The sequence below is a fragment of the Macaca fascicularis genome, chromosome 18, assembly GCF_037993035.2.
Source record: "Macaca fascicularis isolate 582-1 chromosome 18, T2T-MFA8v1.1".
Lineage (NCBI taxonomy): Eukaryota > Metazoa > Chordata > Mammalia > Primates > Cercopithecidae > Macaca > Macaca fascicularis.
The window spans coordinates 77127584-77140433 of record NC_088392.1 but is presented as its reverse complement, the minus strand read 5'-3'; the positions used below and the strand labels follow the sequence as shown (position 1 = coordinate 77140433).

The following is a 12850-nucleotide window of genomic DNA, read 5'->3' as shown; positions in this document are numbered from 1 at the left end:
AGAGAACAGTATGCATAATTCATCTCTAGATAAATGATTTGATAATCAGGTCATGAGGGCCTCACTGCCCACGGAGAGACAATGGCATAAAGTCTGGGATTTCTTCCCATTATTCCCACTTCTCCCAGTGGTTCTCAAAGACACCTTAGACAATTTGTGATAATTTCTCCTGGCGTTAGATCCTCACTACACAAGTCTTGCTTGGGTTATGGGAATGTCAGGATTTCTGCATCCTAGAAACCTAAATAACAATAAAAAATGTGAAGTGATATGGTCAACTTTTACGAGTGGCCTTTGACTACACTGATAATAGATTTTTTTTTAAATAGATTTTTTTTTAATTTCATATCTTTCAGAGTTTCTGCAGAATTTCTATCCAATTGTCAGATCCATTGGCATGTATTAATTCTTTGTTATCGCAGATTATTATCATTTTTTAAAGTTAACATTATGACAAATTTAAACCTTGGGCTGTCAAAGTCACACAACTACACACACTCTATAAGCCATAAAGCAAACCAAGACTGTTTCTGCTGCAATCTGTAGAGACAGACACAAGCAGGGAAAAAACACCAGGGCAATGTGCACGTGGCCAGCCAGTCCTGCAGCCTCGGGGGTGCACGCACCACCCCTCTCACTCACCTTCAAGTCCTGCTCCAGGCTTCGAATAAGCTCGCCATCCACCTGACCTGTCTCAGCCACTTTCAGGCTTTTCTGCTCAGCTTTCCGAAGACGGTACTGCAGGATTCGGCAGTTTTTATTAGCACGGTCCAGTTCTCGCCGAAGTTCCTGCAGCTGGTAAACATCTTCCTCTAAATAACTGTCTCTCATCTCTTCCATCTCAGCACGGAGTTCATCTAACTCATCCTATGCAAACCAGACAGAGAAGATTTATGAGCCAAGTACATCAAAAAAGGATGGTGTGTCTCTCCTTCATCCCCGCTCCTCAATACTAAATATCGAAAACCTGCACGCTTACCCATCAGCTCAAGGCCACGCCTGTGTGATAGGCAGCAGAACCTCTGGAAATTTGCACGAGATAATATAACTGAGTATCTGTTCAAATCTTATGTAACCAGAAGCTAATAAACTGGATTATTCACTGTGGCCTCTCAGAACTTATCCCACTCCCAACATCTCCGTACATAATCAAATAAAATCAACTCTGCAGATAATCGAACCTTTCGATTCAAACCAAACATTGACCTAAGCCTTTATCTCTAAGGCATAATCTAGGTACTAAGATGAATCATAGGGACCCTGCCTTCAAAGAACATACACTTCAGGCCGGGCGCGGTGGCTCAAGCCTGTAATCCCAGCACTTTGGGAGGCCGAGACGGGCGGATCACGAGGTCAGGAGATTGAGACCATCCTGGCTAATACAGTGAAACCCCGTCTCTATTAAGAAATACAAAAAACTAGCCGGGCGAGGTGGCGGGCGCCTGTAGTCCCAGCTACTCGGGAGGCTGAGGCCGGAGAATGGTGTAAACCCGGGAGGCGGAGCTTGCAGTGAGCTGAGATCCGGCCACTGCACTCCAGCCTGGGTGACAGAGCGAGACTCCGTCTCAAAAAAAAAAAAAAAAGAACATACACTTCAGTAGGATAACAACTGCTAATTGCCCTGGAACTGTAACATACCTGCAAATGTCCCAAAAATTCTGTTCCACAAGACGCATCTCAGCATCAACTAAGCGACTCTATCCACAAATGAGACATTTTCCATTATTTTAAATACACACTGGGTATGTTTCTTCCCATTCACCCATCCTGTATTTCCCACACCTCCACTCTTTGCTGTCCACAGGAATGTACCGTGAATACAGGAGAACCCAAGGAGTCATTCCTGGCTCTCCCTTCCCTCCCATTTTGCAGCCAAGCCCTCAGCCAGAGCTGTGCCCCTTCCGGATGGATCACCCTGGTCCAGGCCTCCATCCCTGGGGGAGGGGAGCCACACACAGATATAAGTGGAGACACACAGGTGCCCACTGCCCAGCTGGCCCTTTAATCCTCCTATAGTCTGTCCCCCACCCAGCAGAGTGATCCTTTTAATGTGCAAATCAGACCACCTCACTCCCTTCTCAAACCCTCCAGGGGTTTCCTTCTTTCCAGGCCTCCTAGGGCCTCCTGGCTACACTCCCTCCCTGCCCACGACTAGCCTTGCAGGGTCTGAGACTGCTCGCACCTTTGCTTCTTCAGGCCTCAAGACCTTACCTGCTATTCCCACTTCTGAAAACACTCCCCACTCTAGATCTCTGCAGAGTTCATTCCATCATATAACCTGAGGTCATGAAAGCCTCCCCTGACCACCCTCATCAGCCCCCAAGTCTCTAGTCTCTTGCTGGCTCTATTTCCTTCCCACCTCTGAGTGCCATCTAATAGTATTGGTATTTTTTCCTACTTACTGTCTGTCACCTACACTAACAAGGTAAGCTTCAGAGGGGAGCAAGCTTGTCTGTCTTGCTCCTCTCTGCATCCAGAGCAGCATGGAGCACACAGTAGGCCCTCAATAAATATTGCTGAATGAACACACAGGTGCGCCAGTGAACACTTACAAACACCAAGTCAGAAAGCCAACTAACATCAGACACAACTGCATGCTCGCTTTGTTCCAGTCTTGCAGCCCAATGATGAAAGCTTCTTCCCAAACCTACAGACGTAGCTGCAGGTATGAGATACTCACGCTACTGAAGTGTTACACAAGATTTAAAGGAGGAACACTTCGGAAGGAGGAAGATTAAGAAAACACTCTAGGGGTTTTCTTGACTGGTTTCATAATTGATGTTTTAGATGCCTCCAGAATAGCATGCACTCAGTTATTCCCATTTACTTTATTCACCTAATATTAAGGTTCAAGAAAAAAAAGTATCGCCTACACTTAGACACCCTAATTGTCCATTCTTGTCCTGCTATTTAGTTTGTTCCTGGATTCTTACCACTCATGCTAATCCTGTATTTATTCTTAAAACCAGGAATTGACTAACAATATAAAACAACATGCCCAACATCTGAGCCTCAGACAAAAAAAAAAAGAACAAAAAGAAATCTCCTGAAGATGTGTTTATCCTAGGTAAGATTAAGTACAAGAAACACAAGAAATAAAATTGGGAATCCTTATGGAAAAATAAGAGTTGGCACAAAATGGGGTGACAAAGATGCTTCGGTCAACCTTAGCTATACACAATGGTCGACTGGATAGGGCACAGATATGGCAACTCATCCCCCAATCCAGCCTGTAGGTTCTCTCCACTCTGCCTACACTATCCCATCAAGAGAATGAGCTACTCGCTTGACCAGGACTCAACTGGAGCCTGTTTCAATAGGCTACCAAGGAGAACAGATGTTAAAGAAGAGAGCTTCACCAACTTCCCAGTAGTCAAATGCATAAAATGTTCTTCTTCTTGGCTCCTAAATGTTCCTACAGAATTTCTATACCAATGATGAAAATATTAAAAATATAAGATGTCCTAATGTGTCCTAAGAAAGATCAATCTTAACACCGAAAATGTTGTGAACTCTAACTGAGTTTCATTTCTTTTTTCCTCCATGGAAATCTCTCCTGGTAAATCCTGGTCCTTGTGGTAAGATCTGCTGGAACTGGAAGTTACTGAACTGAGCATAGGAGGTGATCAGCTGAACACACATAAACAGAATGGGTGGTCTGGGCTCTTCAGGGGACCAGAGAACACAGCTCTTTCAGGACAGTGCTTGCCAACCTTCCAGAAATCTTCCACAAAGAGTAGGCTGTTACTGACGCCTGATCACTGAGGCTTTGATGACGCCCTATGGGAGCTGTACCCCTACACTACCCACTCCTAGAGGAGGTCAACTGCAGACTGAACGCTTTAAAATGAGCCTTGTGGTTGTCACTCTTTCAATAGAGTGGGAAGTTAGTTCTGAATCTTCAAAAATCAACATCAAGTTTGATTCACACCCCATCCATGAAACTAATGGATCAGACTTTAAGAACCTAATAGCAATGCTTGTTTCTGAGTAAAGAGGTAATTGTTTCACTGAATCATTAATACAAATCGGTTCAATACAAGCAATAATCACTAAATGTTCAACACTAAGTCAATATATGTATATGTATATCCCTACATACAAATATACAGTGACTGTGGCCATTCTGTTCATGAGAAGAATGGTTTGTGGTTGCTTTTCCTTCCAGAAAGCCTTCCAGAGTCATTAATGCCTGGGATTATCTTAACTCAGACAAAAGTTTTTAAAATGCAATATAGCCCTAAGATGCAAGATACAGCTTCCAGGTATAAAACCTCTCTAGCTTTCAGACTTTGCAATAGGAGAACCCACATCCACCCTAATGTTAAATGCTACATTTTCATACATATGTTACAGGTGATGAAAACTGTTCAAGGGCTAGATGCAACCACGCCTCCACATCATTGAGCAGGCCAGATGTAAACAGCAATATTTTTTGGCACAAATATCACCAACATTAGTTGTACTGAAAAGAAAATTAGGGGCCGGGCGCGGTGGCTCACACCTGTAATCCCAGCACTTTGGGAAGCCGAGGCAGGCGGATCACGAGGTCAGGAGATGGAGGCCATACTGGCTAACACGGTGAAACCCCATCTCTACTAAAAATACAAAAAATTAGCCAGGCGTGGTGGCGGGCACCTATAGTCCCAGCTACTCGGGAGGCTAAGGCAGGAGAACGGCGTGAACCTAGGAGATAGAGCTTGCAGTGAGCAGAGATGGCACCACTGCACTCCAGCCTGGGTGACAGAGTGAGACTTTGTCTCAAAAAAAATAAAGAAAAGAAAAAAGAAAATTAGGGAGAGACCATATGATATGGTTCCCCATACCATATGGATCCCCACTCAAATCTCATCTTGAGCTACAGCTCCCATAATCCTCATGTGTCATGGGAGGGGCCCAGTGGGAGGGTAACTGAACCATGGGGGCGGGTTATTCCTGTGCTGTTCTCGTGATAGTGAGTAAGTCTCAAAAGAGATCTGCTGGTTTTATAAAGGGCAGTTCCCCTGCACGGTTCTTACGGGCCTCCATGTAGTATGTGTCTGTGCTCCTCCTTTGCCTTCCACCATGATTGTGAGGCCTCCCCAGCCATGTGGAACTGTGAGTCCATTAAACCCTTTTATCTTTATAATAATTACCCAGTCTAGTGTTTCACAGAAGTATAAAAATGGACTAATGCACCATAACTGCACGTATTTAAATAACTGCTCTTATAATTCATATTTTATCTAAATTTACAGAACAGGCGTCGTTTATTAAGCACCTCACCCTCATTACCAACCCTACAACAACCCTGTCAGGAACATATTACACAGTTTCTAGACAAAAAAACAAAACCGAGGCTAGTTACATGTGTCCAAAGCTTCACATCTAGTAAACGGAAGCCACACTGCAAACCCGGGCCTGTCTGTTTTCAAACACACACTCTTTCAAGTAAATACTATAAATTATTTGCTTCAACCTGGACGAATGAAACAATAACAGACCTTCAATTGTACTTTTAAAAGCCGATCATCAGTGTAAACCAATAAAAGCAGCCTAACATTTACAGCTCGACAAGTGACAACACACAAGCATATCCATTAGAGCAACTGGCTCTTAGGAAGACACTGCAATGTGCGGCAAAGATATCCATGCCTCTTCCCTCCTTTTTTTAAAGAGACAGGGTCTTACTCTGTGACCCAACCTGGAGCACAGTGGTGCAACCATGGCTCACTGCCAGCCACCTTGAGCTCCTGGGCTCAAGTGATCTTCCTGCCTCAGCCTCCTGAGTAGCTGGGATTACAAGCACATGCCACTATGCCTGGCTAATACTCCCATCTTTAAAATGAGGAAACTGAGATTCTATAAGTATAAATGGCTTTCTACCACTGGTCTGTTGCAGAGATAGGACCAGGGCCAGTATTTCAACTCTCCCCAGAGAGCCTAGAAAAACGCAATTTTCAGGTTCAATGAAAAGCAGTTAAACAGAAGCAAATTATAAACCATGTAAGCTGGCAGCAGCCATCTGAAGAGCAAAAACTATGATTATTGGAATTAGGGTCATGATGGATAGCGATTTTCAAACTAACATTACATTAATTTTCTTACAGCATGCTCCAATGTAGAAAACTGTATTGCAGAACCTTAACGACATCTGCCTACTAAAAGTTTACGTACACCAAATCTAGCAGAGCATATGATGTTTCTGACAGGTGTAACTTAAAAGATAGTAAATAAAATTGGAAAATTGCTATTGTCTTTTTATACACGGAAATAAGAAAAAAAAACTGTCCTTAATAGTTTTTTACCGAATTAACACCAAGTCTAGAGGATACTTAAGTGTTAGATCATTATCTCATTGAAAAGCTAGTTTTAATTAAGTATCTTTTTTAAGTTTTGTATATAAAATGAAATCTTGAAGTACTGTGAAGTCCGGTCAACTATTCCCCTTTGCCTGTGGCTGACAAATCAAGCCTTATCATGTATCTCAAATTAGAGGAATAATGAGGTACCACGTGTGCACTAGAGTAAACCAAGATTAAAATTACATGTTTCGATGAAAACCTCTAACAGGATAGTTATTCATAAATATATAATAAAAACCGAATCCATGTTTCTTAGTAAAGTGATGAAAACTCTTAATCATGTTAATAACTATATGAAAATCTGAATCTCTTTTAAATACCCAAAATCAGTAACTATCTCTATTTTAGCACCTCCTCTTTAAATAGACCCAGTTTGGATGGTAGAAGCAGTCATCTGGCTACTGCTGCAATAATTCTATCTTCTGGGCAGACAGAAACTACTGTCTTTTGTAACATACGAATAATCCACCTCACTTCCCTCCGGACAAGGGAAATGTTCTCCTCCAAGAGTTCCAGCTGTAACTAAGGAGGTGCAGGGCCACTCCCACTGTCTACCAGGTGACGGTCCAGCCAGCAGCTGGTGGCCGCAGCTCTCGCCTACATTAGCTGCCACTGAAAATGATCACAGCCGCTCTCTTTCACTGGCTGAATACACAGCGGGTATGGACAGCGAATATCGGGAAAGAATGGGGAATACTGTCCATGTTAACCCTTCCGAAAGAGAAAGGAGTAGGAGGCGGGGAGCAAGGAGGCGCTGAGACACATCAGCAGCAGAGCACCGCCTGCGCTCCTCTCCAAGTGCCCCTCCACCCCCAGGCCACACTGAGCCCAGGTACCTGGGCAGCCCGGCAGCCAAATGTCACTAACCAGGTCAGGGCCTGAAACTCCAGGCCCTGGCTAACTCCAATGAGAAGCAGGATGGTAAACTTGGATCGGCAGTGAGACACTGCAACCCATAAAACCAAAGCTCAACCTCTCCCTTAGGAAATCACATTCCTCTCCAAGAAGCCAATTTTATCTGCCCTTGTATCTAGCACCAACTTGTTTTCTTTTAACAAAAAACAATTCCTATGAAATAACTGAGAAAGCAAAGCAAAAAGAAACAGCTCTTCCCACCCCAATCCTCACCCACCCTGCGGAGGTCAGCATGACAAGAGGACACTCTTTGGGGGTGGGGGAGGTGTGAGATTATGGCCACTAAAAGCATTTTCAAAATAGGCTAGTAAATGCCAACTGATTAAGTCCTCCTGAAAAGCCTGTGGAAACAGAGAACATAATTAATATGTTGACAATGAGCATTCCGGCTTGTCTGATTGTCTCAGAGCACTCGAGCAAAACACAGGCCTGGCAGCCTGGCAGGGAAGGAACACACCAGCACTTTACCCAAGGTCCTCAACATTAAGGAAGTGCCTGGGTTTTATGAGAAGCCCAGGCCTTTGGATAACTCAACTGAAGCGCTCACCTGAATTTCGGAATACTTCCAAACGTATTTGAGTTTATCAGAGGTCAAAGGACAACAAGAGTGCTTTTCTGTCTGTGTTTTCCCACGAAAGCCAGCTACCTGGATTGATTTTGCATTTTTCACCTAGTCACCCAGGCACCATTTGATGAAGGTGGAGAAGGAACAGAAAGCAGAGTCAGAGATGATGAAATTGTGCTCTGTTACAGCACAACAGAAGGTGTCTACCTCTCTGTTGACACTGGCTATTTTAAAAAATACAGGCCAGGCCGGGCGCGGTGGCTCATGCCTGCAATCCCAGCACTTTGGGAAGCCAAAGCAGGCGGATCACCTGAGGTCACGAGTTCAAGACCAGCCTGGCCAACATGGTGAAACCCTGTCTCTACTAAAAATTCAAAAATTAGCCAAGCATGGTGGCAGGCACTTGTAATCCTAGCTACTCAGGAGGCTGAGGCAGGAGAACTGCTTAAACCTGGGAGGCGGAGGGTACAGTGAGCCGAGATCATGCCACTGCACTCCAGCCTGGGCGACACAGCAAGACTCCATCTCAAAAACAATAAATAAAATAAAATAAAAAAATACAGCAGCCTGGCTAAAAGCCAAGATAATTCCACTTAAATGTCCTGATCCATAGGACATCCTCCTAAGGTTTTGCTGGACTTATTTTTCTGCTGAATTGGGCTTTGGTCATTCTAGTTCAGAAACTGCAACAGTCTTGTACAATGATGACAGCACTTACTTGGAATCCTCCAGAATACAGCAACATAAAATCTGTGGGCCAAGCCTCTTGTCAGATACAATGGAATAGATGGATGCTGTATCTAATCCTGAGAGTTAGTTCTGTGCAGCTCCCTAACAAAGCAGCAGGTCAAGGATGTACTTTTATCTACCCTCTTTAAAAAGTACCCCTACGGAGCACAGAGGCTCAAACTTGTAATCCTAGCACTTTAGGACGGCAAGGAGGGAGGATCACTTGAAGCCAGGAGTTCAAGACAAGCCTAGACAACATAGCCAGACCCTGTCTCTATAAAAAATTTAAAAAGTTAGCCCAGCTTGGTGGTGTGTACCTGTGGTCCCAGCTACTTAGCAGGATGAAGCAGGAGGATCACTTGAGCCCATAGTTTCAAGGTTGCAATAAGCTATGATCATGCCACTGCACTCCAGCCTGGGCCACAGAGCAAGACTCTGTCTCTTTAGAAAAAAGAAAAGAAAAAAACCAGAAAAAAGTACCCCTGAAAACAACAAAAAGAGAAGTTTTGATTTATAAGGGGCACACGCTAACCACCACTGCAAAGGCATGACTACTGCCTGTGCCCCATGGGGTCCCTGAAGCTCTGGACCCAATTTTGCACATGTGGGCAGGCTCCATGACCTGTAGGAAAAAAGTCCATTCGGATCCTTGCGTTTCTTTCCCGAACTGAACTATTGTCATTTAAGCTTCTGAGTGACCAAGTGAGCACCTCACATGCATACACGTCATCATCTGGTTTGCTAGCCTCCTTCAGAACCCTCTTCTCTCCCCTGCTGCTGGCCAGAGGAAGGGTGGGGAAGTGGGCTCAGGCAGAGTAAATGGATGCAAGTGACTCCTCCTCCACAGTAAATGGCAACTGAACAGTCCTCACAACTGAAACACTGGCAGTGGGATTTATGTGACCATTCGTACACAGGCTAGTGGAGAGACGGTTATGACGGCCCTCTCACCTGAAAACAGAGGGCCCCTAGAAAAGCTCACCACAAGGAACATTTTGAGCTATGAAAACAACTGAGAAGCAGTGTGCTCAGAGGAAAGCAGCCTCGCTGGAAATACGGCTGCATCCCGGTGCAGTAAAATGGGCAGAGGCGCTGGGGAAACACAGGTGCCACCAGTTACTCATTGCATGACCTTGGCCATGTCACTTCTGTTTTAGGTTCTCAGCATCTCCGTTTGTGAAATAGTAGTTATGACCATGATACCACCACCACCACGCTATGTTGTTGGGAAGATCCACTGAAATACCAAATACACTATATGAGACTCCAGGCTCAGACACATTTCATTCATTGCAAAAAAATAAAGCAAATAACCAGTTGCACCAAGGATGAATTTCAAAATAATGGATAGCCTACCTTAAGATCAAAGGTATAATGAGAAACTTCTTTAAAGAAATACAATTTTCCCTTGCATAGCAGTCATTTGGATAAACACCATTCAATCAGAAAGTAAGTCAGGGGTTATGCTAAGAGCCCAGGGTACAGAAACAAGATTATCTTTGTCACCCTCAGGGAGCTTACATTTGTTGGAGATTTACAAAACAGCTGCTTTCATGATGGAGTCACCTGCAACATAGTTGCCTTTGAACTTCACTCCGTTGTCTATTACCTAAGAGTAAGTGACAAAAGCAAACATACTATCTGAGACATCTTGCTGTAAGTCCCAATCTTTATTTTGTCACCTCTCTTTCTCTGCCTCACTGTTACTTCTTGCACAAAGTAAAATAACTACAAGGCTCAGCTGGTTGGAGCAGCTCCATAAGAAATTTAGGCTTGGGACCACCCAGCAGTGTTAACGTGCTCTGATTGTGAACTGCAGACTTCACCGTTCACCTTAAAACCCAGTCCTCAATCCCATTAGCCAAAAACGAGAAAACAGCTCAAATCACATAACCCTCTGAAGACGCAGGGCCACACCCCTGGGTTTGAAGGCTGCTCACTAAGACTTAACAGATACACAGATTTATACCACCGGAGTTGTTTACGAACCTGAAGATTACAATAAATAAAACAGTTGCTACCAGTACAACTCCCCTTATTTTCTCTCAAGTCACCTGGATCGTCCTGACCCCGGGAACCCGGTCTGCAGCGTCAGCCCCCCTCCGTGGAGAAAAGATGGAGCCGGATTAAGCACTCAGTGCTAAGGCCACTGCCGGCAGGCCCTGCCGGAAAATACTCAGAGAGTGCAGCAGGCGCCGCGATTCCTTAGAAAGTGCTGGCGTGGCCTCTCCTGACACAGAAAGCCGGCTCCTGGATGCTTACAAAGGACTGGCCGGCGCAACACTGTTGCTCCTCAACCCGGGCCACACTCCAAGGACCACTACTGAGCTTCAGCTTGGTCACCGAAAACGGCGCGGCCCCCTCCACCCGGGATGTCGGAGCCCAGGAGACCCCGAGGGCCCCCAGCTCTTTCTGTTATTGCAGAAGCGGCGGGCGGGTCCGCAGCCGGGGCCCCCCAGTGGCATTGTCCTGAACCGCCACGCCTGCACGTGGCCCGGCTAGAGCTCCCTGGCGAAGGATCACCTGTTCCCACAAGTGAGGCTGACACGTTCTGAGCGGGGACGGGGGTGTCGGCTGATGTCCCCAAAACGATTACAGCCTCCTAGGCCCCAACAGATCAACAAAAGTAAAAGTAGCAGCGAAGAGAGGCAAGAGTTCTAGACGCGAGAACAGCGAAGTGGGTTGCGAACTGGCGGAGACCCCCAGGTCTTGCTGCTCCTTCCAGAAGTTTAGGCTTAAGTTCCCAATGCCTGACAATGCGGGGGCAGGACCGTGGAGGGCAGGAGGGAGAAGGCGCTGGACAGGCCCAGGAAGGCGGGGTTGGCGGGTCCCCGCCGCAGCCAGGCCCTCCGGGGGCGCCCCGGGACACCTGCGGCCGAGGCGCGGCTCACCTTGAGATAGTCGTTCTCCGAGCGCAGCTCCTCCATCTCCCGCAGCAGCTCCTCTTCCTCCGCCGCTGGCACGAGCCGAGGCTGCTCGCCCAGGCTGGGCTCCTTGGGGGTCCCGGGGACTGGTCGCTCCGGCGGTGCGCGACCCCGGGCATCCTCCCCCGCGCCGGGCCCCGCGAAACCCCCGGAAACCCCGCCCGGGATGCTCCGGCCCCCGGGACAGGAGCCCGCGGCGAGGGGCGCGGCGAGGAGCGCTGGGGGCTCGGGGCTGCCCGGCGGCGCTCCTCGGGCTGCGGGGCTCGGCGTCGGCGCTCCTCGGGGGGGTTCTCGGTCGCTGGAGCCCGTGCCAGATTCGGCGTCGCTGCTGGCGGCAGGGAGCAGGCGCTGCTCGTCGGACAGGGGTTCGGAGGGGCAGTCGGAGAGGTCGGAGCTGCTGTCCGTGTGGCTGATGCGCGAGCAGCGGACCGGAGACCCGGCCACCGAGGTCACCGCGAGGGTCACGGCAGGGATCCGGGCGGCCGGGGTCGGGGGAACGATGGTGCGGGCGGGTGGCGCCCGGGAGCCGCGCTTGGCTTTGCGGCCCTTGGCAGCGGCGGGCGGCGGCTCGGCTCCGGGAGGCTTCCCAGCCCGGGACAGCGGCTCCGCGGGCGCCACGCGCGCCGCCCTCCTGCTTCCCAGGGCAGCCTTGGCACCGCCCGCCGCTCTGGCCCCGGCGCCCGGCGGGGGCTTGTCCTTCGCGCCCGGGACGCCGCCGCTGCGCCGGGAGAGGCGGCCGGGCGCGGCCAGGGACCCCGGCGAGGGCGGCGCCTTGCCCGCGAGGTTGGGCGAGCGCGGGGCGGCGGACGCCGGGGCTCGGCCCGAGGAGGGGACGGCCGGGCCGGGCGCGGCGGGCCGGGCGTGCAGGTCCTTAAGGAAGGGTCTGGCGGGCGAGGGCGCTCGGTGCAGCCGCCGCCTGTCGGCCACCGGGTGGAGGTGGTGGTGGCGGTGGTGCTGGCCGGGCGGCTGCAGCTTCGCGTCCGGGGCGCCTCCGCCCGCGGGGCCGTTCAGCGTCTCCATGGCGGGGTCCGCGGGCAGCAGCTCAGGCGGCAGACGCTCCGGGCGGCGACGGCTGCGGCGGCGGCGGCGGCGGCGTGCAGCCTCCCCGCGCACTCGCTCATCACTGTCCCAGCCCCGCCCGGGCTGCGCCCCGCGCTCCCGCCGTTCCCCGCCCCCCGCACCCCGGCCCCAAGGATTCCCGCGGGGTTCGCCGCCGCCGCGCTCGCCCCTCGCTGATGTCACCGTGGATCGAGTTCTCCCGGCTCAGCAGCGCGGCGGCTCCTGGCCGCTCGCATCCCCGGACCCCGCGCTCCGGGTTCGCGGTCACCGGTGCCGCGGCGGCGCTGGCGGCGCGCGCCCGGCTCCCGCGTCCC

The 12850-nt window shown here is 49.3% G+C and overlaps 1 protein-coding gene across 40 annotated transcripts in view; it reads right to left on the bottom strand.

Annotated features, from left to right (window-relative positions):
- The window catches only part of MTCL1 (microtubule crosslinking factor 1), a 125542-nt gene extending 112940 nt beyond the window's left edge, over positions 1-12602 (bottom strand). For 38 of the 40 annotated variants that reach the window (XR_012427324.1, XR_012427325.1, XR_012427327.1 and 35 more), the window contains exons 1-2: positions 11445-12602; positions 643-867 (exon numbers count right to left, since the gene is read on the bottom strand). Coding sequence is in view for 32 of the 40 variants with exons in the window: in XM_015439859.4 (XP_015295345.3) it covers positions 643-867; positions 11445-12497 (1278 nt within the window). In the remaining 8 variants the exon portion in view is untranslated. Of the gene's footprint in view, positions 1-642; positions 868-10074; positions 10163-11444 lie in introns of all 40 variants that reach the window. The other 2 variants (XM_045378087.2, XM_074022878.1) reach the window with 1 other exon arrangement.
- Between the last annotated feature and the right edge of the window lie 248 nt (positions 12603-12850).